Below are 25,203 nucleotides of genomic sequence, written 5' to 3'. Positions count from 1 at the left end.
TCACTCATGGAAAACGTTAACCACCTGGAAAAAATGACAAAATATAGCTTATTATGGAGTCCTTTATTTAAAACCTCATTAGGTACCAAAATATAATCTTGTTTGAAAAAAAGGAACTTTATTAGAAGACTATCCATCTATGTCTTTATTTAAAGTAATAACAAATTTAAAGTTTCTAGAAAACTGGAAATATACATATGTATAGACATATAGACTCATATTAGGATTTATTGAAGCATGTGTCTATGGCAGTAGTTGATACTTTGAATTTTTTTCTTTCAGTGAAAGATGTCATGTATATCTGCCCATTTATGGGAGCTGTGAGTGGAACGCTGACAGTGACGGACTTTAAGATGTACTTCAAAAATATAGAGAGGGTGAGTTTTTAAAAGAATGTTTTAAAAAACACTTCAGAAGCAAGTAAACAAAAAGAAGAAAGTAAGAACTACCCTGAAAGCTTATCACCCTGAGAGAACTGGAAGGTGACTTTTAAGATGTGCACAAACAGATTTTGTTATCTTGGGGAAAAAAAGCTGTTAAAGTAGCACTTATACCGGCAAAGGAAGTTTAATTGTAGTCTCAACATCTATTTCAGAAAGCATGTTATAAATCACACTTCAGTTTCTTAGCTGAAACAAAGTAAACAAATGTGTTTTAAGTCAGCAAAGACTTAAAATATGGAAACTTTATTGACTGATACTAATAGGCATCCATCTTAATTTGTAAACTTAGGACCCGCATTTCGTCCTTGATGTTCCCCTGGGAGTGATCAGCAGAGTTGAGAAGATTGGAGCACAAAGCCATGGGGACAATTCTTGTGGTATAGAAATAGTGTGCAAGGTATGGTACCAACACTAGTAAAACTACAAGAGGCAGTCAGCTGGGAACTTTTTCTGACACATTTTTCTTGGTCTTTGGACAGTCAGGGTTATTTGTACTGTTAGTAACTCAAATGTTTTAGGACAAGACCTCTTCAAATCTTGTATCAACCAATTCTTATCGTTATGTAAACCATTGAAGTAAACCTCTTTTTTTCTGTTGAAGTATTCTAAGCAGCATGGACCTATACCCTACATGCTGATATTTGTTGCATTTCAGAGAAATCAAGTGGAAAGTAGAGATCCATATATTTTTTTTCCCAGTTTGTTGTTCTAAGACTAATCTCCAGAACAATAGTGGTTAAGGAGTTCCTAAAGGGACAACAATAAGATGACCTTTGAACACCTTGGGGCTTAGGGACATCAACTGCCTACATAGTTGAAAATCCACGTATAACTTTCGACTCCCCAAAACTTAACTACTAATACTCTACTGTTGACCAGAAGCCTTACCGGCAACAGCTGACTAACATGTATTTTGTGTGTTACATGTATTATATGAGGGGGAACCCCAAAAAACCTGCGATTTATTTATAAAAATTGTGTATTTATTCTTCCATGTTTAAACTTCAGGCACCTTCTAAGTCCTCTCCATTTGAATCAATACACCTATCAAGATGTTTTTTTCCACCGCTTAAAACAGTTTTTGAACTCGCCGATTTTGATGCCTTTTAGTACTTCTGCCATTTTTTGTTTCACCTCTTCCTCATAGGCAAAATGTTTCCCTTTGGGAATTTTTTTTTTTTATTGAGGGGAAACAAACAAACAGAAAAAAGTCACTTGATGTGAGGTTGGATGAATAGGGAGGGTGGGGCACGCGGGTCATGCTGTTTAACCCTCAGGACAGTGTGGGCAGGTGTGTTTGCAAATCACCCATCATGAAATGGGCAAATGTTTTGAAAGGGTCTTCAGAAAAATTCACTGACCTCAATTGCAGCCTCCTACAACAGTGCCAGCTGGTACACTGATACAGGTGGGCTCTGAGAACACTCACCTAACAGGAAGTCTGTCCTATAAGGGGCCCACTTTTCAGAAGATAATTTCATTTTGTAGGGGATTCTCCCTCATATAATACTGTACTCTTACCATAAAGTAAGCTTAGAAGAAAAACTGTTATTAAGAATATCATAAAAGGTCCTGGCTGGTGTGGTTCAGTAGATTGGGCACTGGCCAGGGAACCAAAGGGTTGCCGGTTTGATTCCCAGTCAGGGCACATGCCTGGGTAGGGGCCAGGACCCACTGGGGGATGTACAAGAGGCAACCACACACTGATGTTTCTCTCCCTGTTTTCCTACACTTCCCTTCTCTCTAAAAACATAAAATCTATATAAAAATAATATCATAAGGAAGAAAAATATGTATTTATTGAAAAAAATATGTGTATAAGTGGACCTACATTGTTCAAATCTGTGCCAGAAGAGTCAAACTGTATTCATAACTTCTGTGATTAAAAAGACAATTTTCTTCGCTATGTTGGGAATTTCACCTGAATGGTGCTCATTTATTTTTTTAATTCTCACATGGGTATATGATTATTGATTTTATTTTTTTTAGATTTTATTTATTTCTTTTTAGAGAGTGGAAGGGAGAAAGAGAGGGAGAGAAACATCAATGTGTGTTTGCATTTCACACGCCCCCTACTGGGGACATGGCTTGCAACCCAGGCATGTGCCCTACACTGGGGATGAAACTGGGACTCTGGTTTGCAGGCTTGCGCTCAATCTGCTGAACCATACCAGCCAGGGTGTTTATTGATTTTAGAGAAAGAGGTAGGATCAGGGAGAGGGACAGAGAGAGACAGGAGAGAGAGAGAGCCAGAGACAGAGGCAGAGACAGACAGAGACATCGATGTGAGAGAGAAACATTGATTGGTTGCTTCCCGTATGTGCCCCGGCCAGGTATCGAGTCTGCAACCTAGGTATGTGCCCTGACCAGGAATCGAATGAGCAACCTTTTGGTGTATGGGACAATGCTCCAACCAACTGAACCGCCCGACCAGGACACTGTGCTTATTTTTGGTTTTATACCCTTCCTCCAAATGGTTAATTTGAAGTGTATGCGATAACTTGAGTAATAATTAGTCGCTGAAATGCCATAACTGATGTTTTTCATTGGAAATATAGTTTATTAACTACCCTACCTGAAGTACTAGGGAAGAGGACCTGCCTGCAGAATCATCAAAGTCCCTTCCAAACTTGGGGTTTGGATTCCTGACCATCTGTTTGCCTTGGTCAAATCTCTGAGGACAGCTCCTCCTGGTTGGTCCTAGACTGCAGTTGAAATCCCTTTTTTAAAACAGATTGTACTCTTCCAAATCACAAATCTTTGGGCTCACTAGACTTGCTTTGGGCACTGCATGGCTGTGCTGGCCTTTGATAAAGTACAGGGTGTTCTTCTCAGACCATAGTTCCATCTGTGGAGCCTTGTGAAGCAGCTGCAGAAGTTCAAGCCGAGGGGTGACTTGATTAGTTAGGCAATTTTGAAACATGCCATCTTTCTCCTCAGAGCTCTTCAGTAGCTTCCCATTATCCTTAGGCTAGAGGGAAAAGTTATCAAGACAACGCTGGTCTGAATCTGGCTTGCTTTCCTCTGCAGCTTCATCTCTAGCCATCCTCCCCTCCTTGCAATCCCAGTTCCTTTGTTACTCACGCTCGCTACCCTCGCCCCCTCCACACATACACTCTGGAGTCTTTGCACATGCTCTTCCCTTTGCTTGCAATGCTTTTCTCTCCTAGCAATCCTAAATAGCAAGTCAGCTCAATCAGCTACCAAGGTGTATGTGTGTAGCCAATGTAGTTTTGAGGGAGAGCACACCAGGAAGTTAAGTCACTTAGGCAGATGCCCTGTGGCTGTTACACTAAGATGTTTTATGGCTGGAATGAGCAGTTGCTAGTAACTCCTTTAAAATGTTTTCCAGGGCAGGGCAACCCCCTTCCCATAAGACTATTGGCTGATTTCTCAAAAGAAACTTTGTAGGCAAGAAGGGGCTGGCAAGAAGTATTCACGGTGATGAAAAGCAAGGACCTACAATCTAGATTACTCTATCCAGCAAAGCCAGCATTTAGAATGGAAGGGCAGATAAAGTGCTTCTCAGACAAGGTAAAGCTAAAGGAGTTCATCATGACCAAGCTATTATTATGTAAAATGTTAAAGGGAACTATATAAGAAATGGAAGATCAACTATGAACATTAAAATGACAACAAACTCACAGCTATCAACAACTTAACCTCAAAAAACAAAAACTAAGCAAACAACTAGAACAGGAACAGAATCACAGAAATGGAGATCACATGGAGGGTTATCAGGAGGGAGGGGGAGGGGAGAGAATGGGGGAAAAGGTACAGGGAATAAGAAGCATAAATGGTAGGTACAACATAGACAGGGAAAGTTAAGAATAGTATAGGAAATGGAGAAGCCAAAGAACTTATATGCATGACCGATGGACATAGACTAAGGGGGGTATTGCAGGAGGGAAGGGGGGTACTGGGTAGGGGGGCAAAGGGGGGAAATTGGGACAACTCTAATACCATAATCAATAAAATATATTAAAAAACAAATAAAGTGTTTTTCAGCCTAGAGTTACTAAGGCCATGCTCCCAGCCCACTCAGCTCATGCCCGAGAGCCTTGTAAGTGTGGGGTTTGTTTTTTAAACAGGTGACATACAATTTAAAAGGTACAAAAACTGTATGTAGGAAAAAGTAAGTCTACATCCAACATGCAGTCATCCTGTTGAATTCCCTTCAGGCACTCACTCTTACCAGTTTCCATAGATACCCTATCCTATGCACATAAGATGTATGTATAGTCTTTGAATATATTCTGCCCTTTCTTTTTCGCCTTAACAATGTATGTCGGAACTCCTTGATATCAATATATATAATAAGCTGCATACTGTTTTTAACAGCTCTCCAGTATTCCATTAGCTATATTGTAGCCAGCCTCTTATTTTTTTAAGATTTTATTTATTTATTTATTTTTTAATACATTCTATTGATTATGCTATTACAGTTTTCCCAATATTTCCCTCTTTGCTTCCTTCCACCTGGTACCCTCCTTCCTTCTAGGAATCTCCCTCTTAGTTCATGTCCATAAGCCATACTTATAAGTTCTTTGGTTAATCCATTTCCTTTACTGTTCTTAACATCCCCCTGTCTGTTCTTACCTACCAATTTGTACTTCTTAATCCCTGTGCCTTTTTACCCATTCTCTCCCTCTCCCCTCCTAATTGATAACCCTCCAAACAATCTCCCTATCTGTGATTCTGTTCCTGTTGTGCTTATTTGCTTAATTTCTTTTTTATATTCGATTGTTGATAGTTGTGAATTTAATTTAATATTAATTTAATTTAATTTAATATTAAACCATGTTAATATTCATAGTTTTGAGTTCTCCTCTTTCTTAAATAAGTCCCTTTAATATTTCATGTAATAATGGCTCGGTAATGAACTCCTTTAGCTTTACCTTGTCTGGGAAGCACTTTATCTGCCCTTCCATTTTTAAGTGATAGCTTTGCTGGATAGAGTAATCTAGATTGTAGGTCCTTGCTTTTCATCACTGTGAATACTTCTTGCCAGTCCCTTCTTGCCTGTAAGTTTTCTTTTGAGAAATCAGCTGACAATCTTATGGGAACTCCTGTGTAGGTAACGCTCTGCTTTTCTCTTGCTGATTTTAAGAGTCTCTCTTTCTCTTTAACCTTTGGGATTTTAATTATGATGTGCCTTGGTGTGGTCCTCTTTGGGTCCAACTTGTTTGGGACTCTGTGCTTCCTATGCTTCCTGAACTTGTATGTCTACTTCCTTCACCAAATTAGGGAAGTTTTCTTTCGTTATTTTTTCAAATAAGTTTCAATTTCTTGCTCTTTTTCTTCTCCTTCTGGCATCCCTATGATTTGAATGTTGGTATGTTTGAAGTTGTCCCAAAGCCTCCTTAGCCTATCCTCGTTTTTACAATTTTTTTTCTTCTTGCTGTTCTGATTGAATGCTTTTTTCTTCCTTGTGTTCCAAATCATTGATTTGAATCTTGGCTTCATCTACTCCATTATTGATTCCCTGGAATTTTTTCTTTAGTTCACGTAGAGTAACCTTTATTTCTGCCTGTATCTTTTTTATGCTGTTGAAGTATCCAGTGAGTTCCTTGAGCATCCTAATAACCAGTGTTTTGAACTCTGCATCTGATAGATTGCATATCCTCATTTTGTTTAGTTCTTCTTCTGGAATTTTGTTCTGTTCTTTCACTTAGGACATATTTCTTTGTCTCCTCATTTTGGCAGCCTCCTTGTGTTTGTTTTTGTGTATTAGGTAGAGCAGCTTTGACTCCCTGTCTTAGTAGCATGGCTTATTGTAGAAAAGCATACCCATAAGTTGCATGGGGCAGAGCCTTAGGTAGTTGGCCAGGGTGGGGTAACTGGTATGAACCAGGTTGACGGAGTTTCTGATATGGTGTTACCACTCTGTGGCTCTCTGTTGGGGAGGGCTCAGAAAAGGGACAATGGCTGCTGCCTGGTCTCTAGAATTTTGTGTGGGGAGAAGCTGTCTTCCAGCACTCACCCTGATGCCAGTCACTTCACTTTCTCTCCATATGCCACTGGTGCCCTTCCAGCTGCTGCCCTGTTGCTGGAGACCAGAGGGAGTGAGTTTGCGTAAGCCCTAAGTCCATTGCGGGGCCTTTAAGAGGAGATGTCTGAGAATCCTGAAGTTTCTTCTGCTGCCCCAACTGCCACTGGTTTTTATAGCTAGTACTTATGGGGACTTAGCTTCCTGGCACTAGAACCCTGGGCTGGGTGGTCTGGTGTGGGGCTGGGATCCCTCACTGCCAAGGTATTGCTCTCCATTTTTATCCACCACAGGTGGGTGTAAGACTACCAGTTCTGCATCTCTGTGTCTCCACCACTCCTACTCGTTTGGATGAATGTGGCTTCTTTAATTCCTTTATGTCAGACTTCCACGCAGCTCAATTTTCTGATGATTGTGGCTGATAGTTGTTTTGTAGCTTAGTTATAATTTTTGCTGTGGTTGTATGAAGAAGTGAGCCATGCTTACCTACACCTCCATCTTGACCAGAAGTCCCAAGATTTTATTTATTTTTAGAGAGGGGCTAAGGGAAGGTGAAAGAGAGGGAGAGAAACATCAGTGTGTGAGAGAAGCATCGACTGGTTACCTTTCGCATGCCCCCAGTGGAGAATCAATGGGGAACCTGGCCCACGGCATAGGTATGTGCCTGGCTGGGAATCAAACCAGAGATCTTTTGGTTCATAGGCCAGTGCTCAAACCACTGAGGCACACCACCCAGAGCAAGCCTGCCTCTATTGATAGACATTTAGTTTATTTCCATTCTTTTGCTGTTATTAGATGTACATAATATCACAACAATGACTTTATTTGTGGTCCTTTTTATTTTTGAATTTTTTATAATGTTAAAGAGGAACGAGACTTTTATGTTTAACTAACAGCAGTGGTTTAAGAAGGTCATGCAGCACTGCTCAAACCAGTCCTAGGAAGAAACTGTACCATCAGAACCACCTCTTTGGGATTTCTCCTGCCTACCTGTACATGGGCTTTCTGCCAGTAGCTTGCATGGTGGGACGTTTTAAGAAACTGATCTTAAGAAAGAGCATTATAATTTTTGTAAGGACCTCATTGAGGGCCATAGAGTCTTCATGACAGAGTCCTTGCTATGAGTAGTGGGAAGAAACCTCTGTCACATTTCTATTTTATGGAAGGTACAAGATCTGTAATTAATTCTTTAATAGTTTAAAGCTCACAATTGATTCAGTGGCATATCTTTAGGAAGTAAGTTCACAGAACTTGATAGCATTCTTTTATGTACTAATCTTATTCTTAGTTCTATCTGATGAGTTTTTTCCCCCCAACACATCTCCTTTGTTCCAGTTTCCTCACTTAATGTTTAAAGAAACCTTGTTGGAGTTGTGTTTTTGTTAATTGCCTTTTGTTAGTAAGATAAAGAGTATAACATGGGAGACATAAAAACATTTATTTCTTACAGCATGGTGTCTACCTCATAGGTACTCAACACATGTTGAATAAATGAGTTTTGTTAATTGTTTAACAGGATATGAGAAACTTACGACTTGCTTATAAACAAGAAGAACAGAGTAAACTGGGAATATTTGAAAACCTCCACAAACATGCTTTTCCTCTTTCCAATGGGCAGGTAAGTATATGAAAATAAGCCTTTTTGCATGCCTTTGTGGGGGCCCAAAATTTCATGTTTTATTCGTTCTTTTTATCTCTTATCTCTCTGCTGGTAATTAATATTAGAATATTTAACATTTGTCAGTTCTGTGTAATGGTTAAGAAAACTGGTTATTTGTTGCTTCAAAATTTGCAAATTAAAATAGGAATCTTAATACATTCAGCCCATCTTAATACATTCAGCTCATAACTGAATGAAAGCTTTAATATTGGGTATATGACATAGCAAAAAAATGCTGACATATGTCCTTTGTGGTTTTTGTATCCAGACACTCTTTGCATTTAACTATAAAGAAAAATTTCCAATTAATGGATGGAAAGTTTATGATCCAGTAGCTGAATATAAGAGACAGGTAAAGTATGTTGCTTCAACTAAAATAATAGGTTGAGCATCTTTTTCTTTTCTAAAAGGTTAGAAATGTTATGGAGAAAAAAACCTTTTGAAACAAGTTATACATAGGTATAATTTACCTAGTTTGTAGGCTCTTCTCCTCTGGGATCCCCTGTTCTCCCTGTGCCAAACCTTTGACCCTGCCATATCCTTTTTCCAGAGGCAAGTGGAGTACAAGGATTTAAAAAGCAAATTGACCAGGTGGTTTTTATTATTAGATATTCTAGTAATGAGTTGATGAGTAAGGATGAAAACTAATGACTTAAATGACATTTTAAATGTATGACATGACTGCATCATTCAGTTACGGTGTTTCTCTACCAGAAGCTCTTTAGTGCATTGTAAATTTCAAGATCTTCCAATAAGAATATTTTCATGGCATTTGATCTTTGTCTCCACCTTATATTTGGTATGGTAATATATACTACTTATTTTAGATATTTGTAAGAAATTTCTGTGTCTCTAAAGGACTTTCATGAGTATTTTCAAAAAGACACTATGGTCATTCTTTATAGGTACACTTTAAAAAATGTATAGGTCTGAGATTCTAGTATATAAGTTTCATTTTTTAGTCTGTTTGGAAATTCTTATGCTTCATTACATTTTTTAAATGGGTAAGGAGTGAGTCATATTAGATAAATATCTTTTTTAACTTTTAATTAGCACCAAACAAATTATAAATGGATTTAGTAGAAAACAAGAAAGGGTTGTGGTTCATGCTTAGTACTTTTTGAAAGTGTAAAAGCATGCTTTCCCCCTCTTCTTTCTTCTCTAATACCCTGCAGGGCTTACCAAATGAAAGTTGGAAAATATCCAGAGTAAATAGCAGTTATGAGCTCTGTGACACTTACCCTGCCATCATTGTCGTGCCAACTAGTGTGAAAGATGATGACCTTACAAAAGTGGCGGCCTTTAGAGCAAAAGGCAGAGTCCCTGTAAGTAATAGTCATTGTCATTTAAGTGTAAATGTATATCGTATCAGATCAAATATGGAAGGAAGATAGAAAAAATCTAGTGAACAAAATGGAAAGTTGAAAAATAAGCCTAAAAACCTGAACATATTTTTGATTATGAAGAACTACCTAATTATATAAATACTCCATTTCCTGACTCTGCCTTGTAAACTAAAGTTACAAGCTCTCCAAATGTAGTAGGGAATAACAAAGGATAGCAAGAAAAGTTTAGCATGCTACTGCTTTAACAATTTATGTCACTGGTTTCACCAACTCATCCTAGAAAAAAGACACTCTTCCTTAGATGTTGAGTTCAAGGCTGAAAGCTCTGCGGGAGGGACACCATTTTGAAAAGAAACATAGGAGTCAGCAGGGGATGAATTTTTTAAACAGGTTTACTGAGGTTTAGTTGATATACAGAAACATGTCACATGCTTAATGTATACAATGTGGTGAGTTTGGACATATGCATACCCACATGATACTGTCACCACAACCCATGAGGGAGTGGACATTTTTGAGCCTGCAGCCTGGTATAATCCTGAGTCTCTTGGCCACTGGAGGAAAATTGGAGGTTTGAGGCTATAGCTTTAGATTTTATGAGAGACTATATATTCACTTTGTCCTCACCCAGCCACATATATCATTGTTGAGATACAAGGGCATTTTTAAATTAGGAGACAAAATAAAATTAGTTAATCGAATAGGAATGGGGCTCAATGGTAGTATAGTTTCTGTTTTTCTTAGAATCATAGAAGTTTAGATGTGAAAGGGGATTTTTAGAGCTCATCTAGTCAGACTTCTTTCAGCCTGACCTAAAGATTACGTCTCATAGCCACTGTCATGCTGTGATTGGCCTGACCTCTCATCTTTAAGGAAAATATGCAGAAGAAACTGTGCTTGAGGAGAGAACTTGTTTTTACCACCTGGTAATTAGAGCACACACTATTTTAGGAACTGTACTCATATTTGTTATTTACAAACACTAGGTGTTGTCATGGATTCATCCAGAAAGTCAGGCAACAATCACTCGATGCAGCCAGCCACTTGTGGGTCCCAGTGATAAACGCTGCAAAGAAGATGAAAAATACTTGCAGACCATAATGGATGCTAATGCACAGTCTCACAAACTTATCATCTTCGATGCCCGACAAAACAGTGTCGCTGATACCAACAAGGTACATTCTTGACATTTCAGGACCTGTAGGTCTTGCCTTATGTACTATCTGTGAATAGTTATGCAATTCAAATAGCCCATTGACTTCCTCCCCACTTGAAGGTGACATCTTTCTGAGTAGCCCATAGATATCCCTCCCTGGGATATAGCCTGTGGATGTCTCATGTAGGTTGGGATCTTATCTCTCTCATTGTTCCCCCACAATCCTATTTGCTGAATTAATTAATTAAAGACCCATAAAGAGAATTATTACTTAAAGAATCAAGTAACTATTTTAATGAAATGATTGTAAGGCCTTTGGAAGTCCCTTTAACCTGTGAAATATGGTGATTGCTTGATTAATTCATATCTGGTCTGAAGCTCTGTTAGAATGGAGTCAAAAACAGGAAGAAAAAAGAATAAAAAAAATGAGGATATTATAAACAGCCTCTGGGACAACTTCGAGAGGTCCAAAATTTGCATCATAGGGGTGCCAGGAGAAGAGAAAGCAAGAAATTGGAAATCTACCTGAAGAAAAGAGTGAAAGAAAATGTCTGTAACTTGGTGAAGGAAATAGATGTGCAAGTCCAGGAAGCACAGAGAGTCCCAATTATGATAGGTGCAAAGACACCCATTCCAAGACACATCATTATTAAAAGGCCAAAGGTTAACAATAAAGAGAGACTCTCAAAAGCAAGAGAAAAGAAATTAGTCACTGGAAGGTTGCCAGATGCGAGGGGTGAGCGGGAGAATGTGTGAAGAGATGAAGGGATTAAGAAGTACAAATAGGTAGTTACAGAATAGCGATGGGATGTAAAGTATATAAGCATGACCCATAGACATGAACAAGGGTGGCGGGATTGCCTGAAGGAATGGGGCAGGTGCTGGGTGGAGGAGGGCAAAGGGAGAAAAATAAGGACAACTGTAATAGCATAGTCAATAAAACAAATTTTTTAAAAAAGTGTTTTAATGAAGTTAAAGTGTCTTATCATTCTGTAGAATAACTTGGAGTACATACAAGCTGGTATCCAAATATACAAAATTCTGTTGTTTTCCTGTTATATTGCCACTTGCAGACTTAATCAGATACTCAGAAGCTACTCCTGCATCCAGGTGACTGAGCTTTCAGCCACACTCAGCCTCTGGTCTTCCTCAGAACTGCTTTCCTTCTGAATTCCTTCCGAATTCTCAAACCGCCCTCTCAGACCTCAGCCTCTTGTGCCAGTGCTCAGAGGTCACTCCACGGCTTGTCCTCAGTGCATGGGCCCTCAGGCCCCTCTCCTCTCTTCTTGCCTCCCCTCCCTTCCCCCTGCCATGTCCATATCCACTTGGTCCTGCACAGCCTGGCCTCTTTAGACTGTCTCATTCAATGCCCAGTTCACTTCTGCGTGCCTGCATTTCTTATGCGCACAACCTGGGCTGCTGAGTGTTCCAGGAGGATAAGAGGCTAACAGTTTGCAGGTGGGAGCCACTCCAGATTCATACTTTCCAGACTGGGCCCTCAGCACTGCTGGGAAGTTACTTCCCCTCAACCACCCCCCAGTCTCCCCAGGAACTGTTTCAGCCTCTTAATGACTCATTTCTAATGCATGACCCTGCTCTACCCTCTTCATCCTCAACAGCTGACCTTCCTTCTCAGAGAGAGAGCAAACCAGCCCTTAGATAGAAACTCCCTCTGCTCCTGCCGCCATACCTGAAAGCTAGCTTGTATTGCCTCCTGTCAATGTTGAAGGTGTGGCCTCTTCCTTGTGCCCCTCCTTCACCCCCTAACCTCCCTACCTGCTCTATCATCCCTTTTCCTTCTCTGGGATTCTTGACCTTTATCCTCTACTGACTCCTTCCCATGAAGTCATTTCCATCTATACAAATAAGCTCTCCCTGGAATTATTGTTACTGTCCCCTTCTAGCTAGCACCTTCTCCTACCCCTTACAGACAGGCTTCTTGGAGAAGCTGTCTCCTTGATAACTCCTCAGTGCTCACTGCCACTCCCTTGCCCCTTAAGTCATGTGAAACTAGCTCTCATCCTCATCTCTACCCCAGCTGTCCTTGGTAAAGTCACCAAGTATTTTCTTGTCACAAAATCCATTGTGTATTTTTTAGTTCTTTTCCGTGCTCTCACGAGCTTTTGACATAGTTAAATACTTTCTCCTTTCCAAAACACTTTTTTCCCTTCTTTTTTATTTTCTCATTCAATCTCTGGCTTCTATCCTCAGTTTCTTGCCTTTTATTCCTTTAATGTTGGCCTTCTTCATGTTCCTGGCCTTTACCTCTCTCTTCACATTAAATGTTGTCCTTGAGCACCATGTGCCTGACCTCCGTCCTCCAATACCATCCACATGACTATGACTTCATATTGATATGCATAGCTCAAATGTCTCTTCTGAGCTGCAGACGTGTATCCCATGGCCTGCAGACCTCTCCAGCTAAACTTCTCACAGGCACTATGTGCTCACTCTACTCAACCGGACACTCTTTCTTCTCCAACAGTCTGCATCCCAGTAAATGATAACCACCATGTCTTAGGCCACCCAGTCCAGAATCATCACTGTCACTTCCTGTGCTACTGTTTCATTGCCCCAATCAGCTACCTTGTCCTTTCTCTTAAATATCTCAAATCATTTGCATTTCTCTTCCCTGCTGCCTCCATCACTGATTCTTTCAGCCAGATGACCCCCTGTCTTTGAGGTGATCCACCTGCACAAGGTCTCACCCTCTTCCAGTCCTTTTTGCCCATGTAGCCAGTGATGATTCTACAGTGCAAGTCTGATCTAAGACCTCATCACTGGGGCCTCCTCTCTCTCTGTCTCACCACTGCCGTAGTATTCTCTGTTGGACTTCTTACCTGCCTCTCGGGAAGCCATATCCTCGCCCATCTCTGGTCATCTAAACACAATGGCTCCTCTACCTTGAGTGTTTTTGACCTTCCTCCCTACAGTAAAGCTTTCCTGACTTCTCAGTGTAGACGCCTCTTCTGCCTACCCTGGCAGGATTGTGCTCTCCTACAGCAAAGGACTTGCCCCCTGTTCTGCATGCATGCCTCTCCTCCCCCACTTACTCCACTAGATTTTGGGGACCTTGAGGACCATGGTCTATACTTGCTCCTAATTACTGCTCCAGTATTTAGCTCAGGGCCGAGCATTAGTACCCACTTGGTAATGGTTGGAGACTAAATGATGAGTGTGATCTTTGGGTTTACAGATGTATTTATTGTTTGTATTGATATAAAATTCACATAACACAAAACTTGCCATTTTAACCACTCCAAAGTTTCACAATTCAGTAACTTCCAGTATATTCACAATGTGATACAACAATTCTAATTCCAGAAAGCTTTCATAGCCCCAAATGGAAAACCCTGGCAGTCACTGCCCATTCTCCCCCCTGCCCGAGCCCCTGGCAACCCCTGATTTACTTTGTATGTAGATTTCCTTGTTCTAGACATTGCATGTAAGTGGGATCATACAATATGTGGTCTTTCATGCCTGGCATCTTTAACTTAGAATATAATGTTTTCATCATTCATTCATGTTGTAGCATGAAACAGTACTTAGTTCCTTTGTATAGCTGAAAAATATTCCATTATATAGTTAGACCACAATTTCTTTATCCATTCATCCATTAATGGACATTGGGGTTGTTTCCACCTTTTGGCTATTGTGAATAGTGCTGATGTGATCATTCGTATACCAGTTTTGGACTGAACACCTGTTTTCAATTCTGTGCAACTGGAATTGCTATGTCATACAGTGATTCCACATTCAACTTTTTGAGGAACCACCAATTTTTTTTCCACAGACTGCACAATTTTAATTCTCACCAGCAATGTATCCAGATTTCAGTTTCTCTATGTTCTCATTACAGATGTGTTCTGAATATTGATCTCTGCAAAATAAAAGGTAGATCAGATTTTGTTATGACATTATCAAGGGCTGAATCACAGCCCCCTTTTTAAGTTACATTTTCATTTTAGTTTGTTAAAATTGCTTAAGTAAATCTCATTGTTAGGGATTTACAAACTTTTCTTGTACAGAAATTTTGTGGTACAACTTTTTAATTTCTGATAGATGGCACTAAAAGAACTTTTTAAACCTAATTTGCCTTAAATAAGATCCTTTCCTTAATACTTTAAAAACTGACAATGAGTGATGGAGGATTGTTATGGATTTCCATTAAAAAACATTTTGGTTGGCTGGTGTGACTTGGTGGATTGAGTGCTGGCCTGTAAACCAGAAGTTTGCCTGTTCAGTTCCCGGCTAGGACACATACCTGGGTTGCAGGCCAGGTCCCCTGTTGGGGGCATGAGAGAGGCAATTGATAGGTGTTTCTCTCTCTCTCTTTGTCCCTCCCTTCCCCTCTCTCTAAAAATAAATGAATAAAATCTTTTAAAAAATAAAAAAAAATAGTTTGAAGTCCTAACCCCTGGTACCTGTAAATGTGGCCTTATTTCAAAATAGGGTCTTTGCAAATGTAATCAAGTTATGATGAGGTCATATTGGATTAGGGTGGGCCCTGATCCAATCTGACTGGTGTCCTTATAAGAAGAGACACAGACAAAAGGAAAAGGCCATGTGATGATGAGCCAGAGATTGGAGTAATGTGTCTATAAATTAGGAACACCTGAGACCACCAGCAGTTGGAAGAAGCAAAGGAGGATCCTCCCCAAGAGAGCTCTGAGGGAACCTGGTCGTGCCAATACCTTGATTTTGGACTTCCCACCTCCAGCACTGTGAGAGAAGCCACTCAGTTTGTGGTGCTCTTGTTCCAGTGGCCACAGGAATCTCATACAAAAGATGTAGGACGTTTATAATAAACGGATGTTTGTTGTATCTTTAAATGGTCTCTATTTGGTAACACCAGAGAGAACAGAAAAGTTAACTCAGATGAAGTGATGCCTCTCTGTTGTCTTTCATAGGCGAAGGGTGGAGGATATGAAAGTGAAAGTGCTTACCCGAATGCAGAACTTGTGTTCTTGGAGATCCACAACATTCATGTGATGAGAGAGTCTCTACGTAAATTAAAAGAGATCGTGTACCCTTCAATTGATGAGACACGGTGGCTGTCCAATGTGGATGGAACCCACTGGCTGGAGTATATAAGGGTAAAGAGGACCAGTCCCTTACATGCTTTCTGGATAAGAGTTTCTCTGTGTCAGTGCCATAAATCTGTATCCAAGTGGTTTTTCAACATTGCAAATAAGTACATCTTTGCTGTGTACTTGGGCTTCCTTAGTTTCCGTGGGATTTTGTGATAGAATAAAAAGGGATACTGCTTTCCTTACATCAGGTTTTTAAGTATTGAATACTTTTTGGCCATTTTAATAAAGGATCCTAGTTACTGCTGTCATTTTTCTTAGTATAAGCCCCTCATCACCACCATGGTGCTAATGTTTTCTAGTTATTTTTAGTTGATTGCATTCTTTTTTGGTTTATTGACCTGAACTTCCATCATTCTCCCCAGAATTATGTTTGCTACAATAGAAATTAAATGATGCTTGGTCTAATGTACCTTCTTTTCTGAAGATGCTTCTTGCCGGGGCAGTGAGAATTGCTGATAAAATAGAATCTGGGAAAACCTCAGTGGTGGTGCATTGCAGCGATGGTTGGGACCGAACAGCCCAGCTGACATCTCTGGCTATGCTGATGCTGGACAGCTACTACCGCACAATTAAAGGATTCGAGATTCTCGTAGAAAAGGAGTGGATAAGTTTTGGACATAGGTTTGCACTGGTAAGTTGAAACAGGTTCATGCTTTGACTGTTGTGCTCTAGCATGTGCATATGTATATCATAGAACATGCACATACACGTGCACATGTACACAGGCTTTCTGCTCTGTATCAGACCTGAATTGCCGTAATATAATACTATGGATCTCAGCACTGTATATTCCTGATAAAGCATTCTTTTGTTAGTATAGGTATGACTTTTCAAAATAAAAGATGAGGTAAAATTCATATAATGTAGAATTAACCATTTGAAGTGTACCGTTCAGTGGCATTTAGTACATTCACAATATTGGACAGTCGCCACCTGTATCTAGTTCTGAAACATTTCCATCACCTTGAAAGAGAACCCTGTACACACTAAGTCACTCCCATTCCCCCTTCCCCAACTCTTCACAACCACTAACCTACTTTCTGCCTCTTTGAATGCCCATTCTAGATACCTGATACAGGTGGAATCATACAACATTTGTCTTTCTGTGACTGGCTTGTTTCACTAAGCATAATGTTTTCAAGTTTCATCCATGTTGTAGCATACATCAATTTAATTCATTTTCATGGTTGAATAATACTTACTCCATTGTATGTATAGACCACATTTTGTTTTTTCATCTGTTGATAGATACTTGGATTGTTGGCTATTGTGGAATAACACTGCTGTGATGTGAACATTGGTGTAAAAGTTTTTGCCATGCAAAGTATCACAGACTGGATGGCTTAAACAACAGAAGTTTCTCTCATAGTTCTGGAGTCTGGAAGTCCAAGGTCAAGACTGTGCCAGGGTGGGTTTCTCCAGAGGCCCCTCACCTTAGCTTGTAGATAGATGTCTGCCTTCTTGCTGTGTCTTTACATGGTCTTTGCTCTGTGTGTATCTGTCCAAATTTCTTCTTCTTATACAGACACTAATCAGACTGGATTAGGGCCCACTCCAATGACCTCATTTAAATGTAATCACCCCTTTAAATCATCTCTTTAAAGACCCTGTCTCCAGATACAGTCACATTCTGAGATTAGTGAGGGTTAGGACTTTAACATACGAATTTGTGGCGGCGGGTACACAACTCAGCCCATAACGGCCTGCTTTTACTTTTGGGTATGTATCTGGGAATGGGATTGCTGAAGGGCATTCTTGGGCTGTTTTTTTTGTTTGTTTGTTTCTTTTTTTATCCAAAGGGCAGCTAATTCATGGTCTTTCAGGCTATTGAACTGTCGGGAATTCTGTCTGAAACTTGTGTTGAATTGGAATACTCCCCAAACCCCAGTCAGACTCACTTGTGGAAAGCAGAAGGATGGGCAGTTTGAGGACTTAAACAGCTTCAGCCTTGAGGGTGCTGAGTGCACCCGCTGTGCTTGCACTCTCAGGGAGGAGAGGGAAGGGAAGTTTCACAGCATCCCTTTGGGAGCTGTTGTCACATCGTTAGATACATGCCTTCATTCTCTGTACCTTGGTTTCCCTTCTCTGAAATGGAGTGTCATGGAGTGGAAATGAGTTTATATGTATTAGGTGTTTAGGACAGTGCCTGGCCCATGTCGTATGGGTAAGTTTTAGCTCCTGTTATTATTTTAAACATTATTACAAACTCCTTTGTTGCTTCTTTCCTTAGCAAATACTGTTGCCTGCACTAACTATCAATTTTGCTTCTTTGGGGCCTTCTTTAGACCACTTCAGCCAGACTTTCTCCTCACAACATCACCTCCTCAAAACTGCTCTTGTCGTAGTCATCAATGACAGCCACACTTTCATCACTTGGCTTCTAGATCTCTATAAACTTGAATTTCCTCCTACCCTCTGGTCCTACGTCTCTCCACAACCTGTTAATTTTGGGGTTCCCCCGGGTTCAGTCCTCGGATAATTTCTCTTTTGTGTGCTTAATCCTTTAGTGATCTCAGTCAGTCCCATGACTTTAAATGCATGTATTTCTAATTTTTAGTCTCAGCATTACCACTGATGCCCCCTTAATTCAGGCCCAGCCACCTTCCTTGTGACTTATGATAGTCTCTTAACTAGCCTCTCTGATCCCCATACCCTTCCAACTCATCATCCTTACTGCAGCCAGATGGACCTTTCTGAGAAGGAGATCTTATGCTGCCACTCCCCAGTGTGAATCCCTCAGGGCCTTCTCGTGGCCTATGGGATTGTGGGCAGACTCCTCAGTGCAGCATTTGAGGCACTTGGTGATCTGGCCCTACTCCTCCTTTCCAGCCACATTTTGCCTTCCTTCCTTTGTTTCACTCTCTGAGCCTCTGCTGTGCGCAGCTAATAGCGGCGCCCCTGGTGCCCCCACTGCTTCTGATATAATATGCCCCTGGCCAGCCAGGAAATAGGCATCTTCCTGTCCTTTAAGGTTTATCTCAAATGAGACCTCCTCCATGACTAACTTGTATGACTTTCCCTCTTCATTCCCTCTTCCACCCCATCTTAAGATATCTCCTTGCTCTTTTGTGGCCCCACCATCCCCCCTGAAACACTGTACTACCCTTGTTATTTATAGGCCTTTCTCCCATGACTAGAACATAAATGAATTTTTCATAAAGCACAGGTACTGTGTCTCATTTGTCTTCATACCTAGGTACCTAGCCAAATGCCTGACCTCTACCAGACACCATGAAAATGCCTGAAATCCCAAGGGCCAGGCAAGATGTGTTATACACACTGTAGGAGTTCAGTGAATGTCTATTAAAAGAAAGAATGAATCCTAAATTGTGAACTGTCAGTGTAACACTGTTGCCTTAAGTACTGAAGAGCAGATTCTATGAATTATTTTATAAAGGGGAAGTACAGAAATAAGACAATGCATGCAGCTGCTGTGGAAAACAGTTTACAGTTATTCAAAAAATTAAAAATTGAATGACCATATCCAACTGCTTTTGGGTATATATGCAAAAGAAGTGAAAGCAGAAACTGAAACAGATATTTGAATAGCCATGTTGATAGCAGCAGTATTCACAATAGCCCAAATATGGAAGCAACCCAGGTGTTCACCAACAGATGATAGATAAACAAATATGGTCTGTACATACAATGGAATACTCTTTAGTGAAAAGGAAGAAAACTTTGACATGTGCTGCAACATGGATGAACATTGAGGACATTATGCTAAGGGAAATAAGCCAGTCACAAAAGGACAAATAGTGTGTGATTCTACTTATATGAGGTCCTTAGAGTTTTCAGATTCGCAGAAAGTAGAATGGTGGTTGCCGGGGGCTGGGAGAGGGGGGATAGGGAGCTCTTGTTCAATGGGGACAGAGTTTCAGTTTAGGAAGATGATAAAATTCTGGAAAACTATGTGGTGATGGCTGCACAACATTGTGAGTGTACTTAATGCCACTGAACTGTATGCTTAAAATGGTTAAGTTGGTCAATTTTATGTTATGTATATTTCACCACAATTGAAAATTAAAAAAAATAAGGCAAGACAGTATTACTCTGAGGTATTGACACTGACTCTGTTATTTCCTTGTTTTTATGACTTTCCTGGTGGGAATTTCATAATTCTCACTCTTCAGTATGTCTCACTCTTTTTTTTTCTTTTTTTTTATTGGTGTTCAAGTGCAGTTTTTTTCCATTTTCCCACCACCACTTTCCCCTCCCCCATCCACCCCCACCTCCCACCCTCAATCCTTCCCTGCTTTGGCTTTGTCCATCGGTCCTTTATACATGTTCCTTGACTGTCCTTCCCCTTCTTTCCCCTGTTAACCCTCTCCCCCCTCCCTTCTGGTTACTGTCAGTTTGTTGTTTACTTAAATGCCTCTTGTTATATTTTGCTTGCTTGTTTGTTTTGTTGATTCTGTTTCACTTATAGGTGATATCATATGGTATTTGTATTTCACCGCCTGGTTTGTTTCACTTGGCATAATGTTCTTCAGTTCCATCCATGCTGTCATGAAGGATAGGAGTTCCTTCTTTCTTTCTGCTGCATAGTATTCCATTGCGCAAATGTACCATAGTTTTTTGATCCACTCATTTACTGGTGGGCACTTAGGTTGCTTCTGGCACTTGGCTATTGTAAATTGTGCTGCTATGAACATTGAGGTGCATAGGTTCTTTTGAACTGGTGTTGGAGGATTCTTAGGGTATAATCCCAGCAGTGAAATTGCTGGGTCAAAAAGCAGTTCCATTTTTAGTTTTTGGAGGAAATTCCATACAGTTTTCCACAGTGGCTGCACCAGTTTGCAATTCCACCAACAATGTACTTGAGTTCCCTTTTCTCCACAACCATGCCAGTACTTGTTGTTTATTGATTCGTTTATGATGGCCATTTTGATTGGTGTGAACTGGTATCTTACTGTCGTTTTAATTTGCATCTCTGATGGCCAGTGATGCTGACCATCCTTTCATATGTCTCTGGACCCTGTGTATGCCCTCCTTTGAGAAGTGTCTATTCAGGTCCTTTGACCATTTCCCAATTGAGTTGTTTGTGTTCCTGGAGTGGAGTTGTGTGAGTTCTTTATATATTTTGGAGATCAAACCCTTCTCCGAGGTATCACTGGCAAATACATTATCCATCTGGTTAGTCCCCTTTTCATTTTGCTGATGTTTTCTTTAGCCGTGCAGAAGCTTCTTATTTTGATGAAGTCTCATTTGTTTATTCTTTCCTTTATGTCCCTTGCTCTAGGTGACATATTGGTGAAAATGTTGCTGCATGGAATACCTGAGATTTCCCTGCCTATGTTCTCCTCTAGGACTTCTGTGGTGTTGCGACTTACATTAAGTCTTTTATCCATCTTGAGTTTACTTTTGTGTTTAGTGTAAGTTGGTGGTCAAGTTTCATTTTTTTGCATGTAGCTGTCCAGAACTCCCAACACCATTTGTTGAAGAAGCCATTTTTACTCCATTTTATGCTTCTGCCCCCTTTGTCATATATTCATTGACCATAGAGACATGGGTTTATTTACAAGCTCTCTATTCTGTTCCACTGGTCTACTGGTCTATGTGTCTCTCCTTATGCCAGTACCAGACTGTTTTGATTACAGTGGCCTAGTAATATAGTTTGGTATCAGGTATTGTGATCGCTCCTACTTTGTTCTTCTTTCTCAGAATTGCTGAGGATATTCAGGGTCATTTTTGGTTCCATATACATTTTTAAAATATTTGTTCTAAATCTGTGAAATATGTCATTTGTATTTTATAAGGATTGCATTGAATCTATAAATTGCTTTTGGTAATTATGGGCATTTTGATTATGTTAATTCCTCCAATCCATGAACATAGTATATGATTCCATTCATTTGTGTCTTCCTTAATTTCTTTCTGCAGTGGTGTGTAGTTTTCTGCGTACAGGTCTTTTACCTCCTTGGTTTAGTTTATTCATAGGTACTTAATTTATCTTCTTGCTATAGCAGATGGGGTTTTCTTCTCTGATTTCTGTTTCTGATGTTTCATTGTCGGTGTACAAAAATGCCTTTGATTTCTGAATATTGATTTTGTGTTCTGCTGTTTTGCCAAATTCACTTCTTTGGTGGAGTCTGTATGATTTCCTATGTACACTATTATGTCATCTACAAACAATGACAGTTTTACTTCATCCTTTCATATTTGAATGCCTTTTATTTCTTTTTCTTGTCTGATGGCTGTGGCTAGGACTTCCAATACTATGTTGAATAGAAGTGGCGAAAACAGACACCTTGTCTTGTTCCTGATATTAGTGAGAAAGCTTTTATTTTTTGCCCCATTAGTATGATGTTGACTGTAGGATATTCATATATGGCCTTTATTTTGTTGAGGTATGCCCCCTTTATTCCCACTTTGCTGAGTGTTTTTATCATAAATGGGTGCTGTACCTTATTACCTGCTTTTTCTGCATCTATTGATATGATGATATGGTTTTTGTCTTTCCTTTTGTTTATGTGATATATTAAGTATATGTATTTGTGAATATTGTACCATCCTTGCATCCCTGGCATGAATCCTACTTGGTCATGGTGTATGATCTTTTTAATGTATTGCTGGATGCGGTTTGCCAGTATTTTGTTGAGGATTTTAGCGTCTATGTTCACCAGCGACATTGGCCTGCAGTTTTCTTTCTTGGTTGTGTCTTTATCTGGTTTTGGGATTAGGATGATGCTGGCCTCATAAAAAGAGTTTTGGGAGTCTTCTCTGTTCTTGGATTTTTTGGAATAGTCTCAGAAGGATAGGGGTTAGCTGTTCCATAAAAGTTTTGTAAAATTCTCCTGTGAAGCCATCCAGTCCAGGGCTTTTGTGTTCCTGGAGCTTTTTCGATTATTCTTCAATTTTACCAGCTATTATCGGTCTGTTCAAGCTTTCTGCTTCTTCTTGATTCACGTTTGGAGGACTATGTTTTTTCTAGAAATTTGTCCATCTCACCCAGGTTTTAAATTTCTTGAAAATATAATTGTTCATTCTAATCTCTTACAATCATTTCTATTTCTGTGGAATCAGTTGTAGTTTTTTCTCTTTAATTTCTGATTTTATTTATTCGGGTCCTCTCCCTTTTTTTCTTGTTGGATCTATTTAAAGGCTTATCAATTTTATTATCTTGTCAAATGACCAGCTTCTCGATTTCTTGATCCTTTGAATTGTTCTTTTAGTCTCTATGTCATTTAAATATGCTCTGATCTTGATTATTTCCCTCTTTCTACTCTCTCTGGGCTTTCTTTGCTGTTGTTCCTACAGTTCCTGTTAGATGTAGGGTTAGGTTGTTTCTTTGAAGTGTTTCTATCTTTTTTTAGGTAGGCCTGAATTGCTTGAACTTCCCTCTCAGGATTGCTTTCACTGTGTCCCATAGGTATTGGACTGTTCTGTGTTGATTTTCCTTTGTTTCCAGAAAGTATTTGATTGCTTATTTGATCTCATTATTGACCCATTCATTGTTTAATACCATATTATTCAATCTTTATGAGTTCGAATGTTTTTGAGTTTTTCCTTGAGGATGGTTTCTAGTTTTGAGCCCTTGTGGTCTAAGAAAATGCTTGATATGATTTCAGTTTTCTTGAATTTGTTGTGTCTTGTTTTGTGTCCTATCCTATGGTCTAGCTTTGAAAATGTTGAATGTGCATTTGAAAAGAATGTGTATTTAGCTTCTTTGGGATGAAAGGTTCTATATATGTCAGTTAAGTCCACTTCATCTATTGTATCATTTTGTTCCACAATATCCTTGTTGATGTTTTGTTTGGAAGATCTATCCATTCTTTACAGTGGGGTGTTAAAATCCCCTACTATCAGTATTTGTGATCTATATCTTTCTTGAAACCCTCCAAGATTTTCCTTATATATTTGGGTGCTCCTGTGTTGAGCACATATATGTTTACAATGTTTATGTCTTCTTGATGGATTCTTCCTCTGAGTATTATAAAGTGTCCTTCTGGGTTTCTTTTTACAGCCTTTGGTTTGAAGTCTATTTTGTCTGATAGAAGTGTTGCTACTCCGGCTCTTTTTCCTGTCCATTGGCTTGGAATCTATTTTTTTCCAACCCTTCAGTTTAAGTTTATACGTTTTCTGTTCTGATGTGGATCTCCTTTAGGCAGCATATGTATGGGTCCAGTATTCTTATTCATTGAACAACTCTATGTCTTTTGATTGGAGAATTTAATCTATTTAAATTTAAAGTTATTATTGATAGGTATTTATTCATTGCCATTTTTCCACTGTGTACCTGTGTTCCTCTCTCTCTCTTTTTATTCATCTTCTTAAAGCAGTCCCTTTAGCATATTCTGCAGTGCTAGTTTAGTGGAGGTGTATTCTTTTAATCTTATTTTGTCTGGGAAACTCCTTATTTCACCTTCCATTTCAATTGAGAGCCTTGCTGGGTAGAGCAGTCTTGGTCAGAGGCCTTTGCTTCTCATGACTTGGAATATTTCTTGCCATTCCCTTCTGGCTTGTAGGGTTTCTCTTCAGAGGACAGCTGCTAGCCATATTGGGCTACCTTGTATGTTACGACCTCTTTCTCCCTTGCTGCCTTTAGGATTCTCTCTTTGTCTTAGGTATTTGCCATTTTAATTATGCTGTGCCTTCCAGTAGGCCTCTTTGGGTTCCTCTTGATTGGGACCCTCTGTGCTTCCTGGACTTGTGTGATTTTTCTCTCTCCTCAAATTAGGGAACTTTTCCATCATTACTTTTTCAAACAGGTTTTCTAACCGTTCTCCTCTTTTTCTCCTTCTGGTATCCATATTACATGGATATTTTTACGTTTCATGTTGTCCCATGGTTCCCTTGATGCCTCTTCCTTCTCTTTTTCATTTTCTTGCTCTTCCTGGGAGCTATTTTCCACGTTGTTATCCAGCTCACTGATTCATTCCTCTGCTTCATAGCCTGCTTTTGATTCCTTCTACTGTGTTCTTCAATTCAGAAACTGTATTGTTTATCTCCTCTTCATTCTTGTTGATTGTTTCTATGTACTTTTTCATGCTGATATGTTTGCAGGAAGTTCCTCGTAGTTTCCCTGTAGTTTTTGGTAATTGTCACTGAGCTCTTTGAGCTTCCTTATAACCATTGTTTTTGAACTCCATATCTTGTAGTTGACTTGTCTCTATTTCATTTAGTTCTTTTTCTGGGGATTCCTCCTTTCCTTTCAATTTGGGGTTTTTTCTTTTTCTTCTGATTTTTGGCGAGACTCTTCTTGTCTGCTTCTGCTTCTTAAATTGATTTCTTTTGACTCTCTGACTTTGTGGTGTGATCTTCTATGGTAGGAGACCTGTGAAATTCAGTGGTGCAGTCTCCTTGATCTCCTGTACTTCATGCTTTTGTGATTCCCTTTATATCGTTTATATTGGCTTTCTGGATATAATTGGGTTTTGATTTCTGTTGGGTCGTTCTTTGGTGGGTCCTCCAGCTGGTTAGTTGAGGGTCAGTTCACCTACCACGTCTTCTATGTTGTTGTTCAGGGTCTGCCAGAACAAAACTACAAAGCCCAGGAGACAAACGCACACCTTC

At 39.7% G+C, this 25,203-nt stretch overlaps 1 protein-coding gene across 4 annotated transcripts in view; it reads left to right on the top strand.

Moving 5' to 3' along the window:
- Window positions 1–25,203, top strand: part of MTMR1 (myotubularin related protein 1) — an 81,957-nt gene that overhangs the window by 30,080 nt on the left and 26,674 nt on the right. For all 4 annotated transcript variants that reach the window (XM_054581805.1, XM_054581804.1, XM_054581803.1 and 1 more), the window contains 8 exons: window positions 283–377; window positions 733–840; window positions 7,949–8,050; window positions 8,361–8,444; window positions 9,268–9,417; window positions 10,425–10,613; window positions 15,505–15,690; window positions 16,112–16,318. In XM_054581805.1, coding sequence (XP_054437780.1) covers window positions 283–377; window positions 733–840; window positions 7,949–8,050; window positions 8,361–8,444; window positions 9,268–9,417; window positions 10,425–10,613; window positions 15,505–15,690; window positions 16,112–16,318 — 1,121 coding nt within the window. The remainder of the gene's footprint in view (window positions 1–282; window positions 378–732; window positions 841–7,948; window positions 8,051–8,360; window positions 8,445–9,267; window positions 9,418–10,424; window positions 10,614–15,504; window positions 15,691–16,111; window positions 16,319–25,203) is intronic.

This window comes from Pteronotus mesoamericanus, unplaced genomic scaffold (assembly GCF_021234165.1).
Source record: "Pteronotus mesoamericanus isolate MK-2021 breed Mesoamerican mustached bat unplaced genomic scaffold, CSHL_Meso_final contig_66, whole genome shotgun sequence".
Classification (NCBI taxonomy): Eukaryota; Metazoa; Chordata; class Mammalia; order Chiroptera; family Mormoopidae; genus Pteronotus; species Pteronotus mesoamericanus.
The sequence above is the reverse complement of the archived record's forward strand: the minus strand, read 5'-3'. Positions and strand labels throughout refer to the sequence as shown.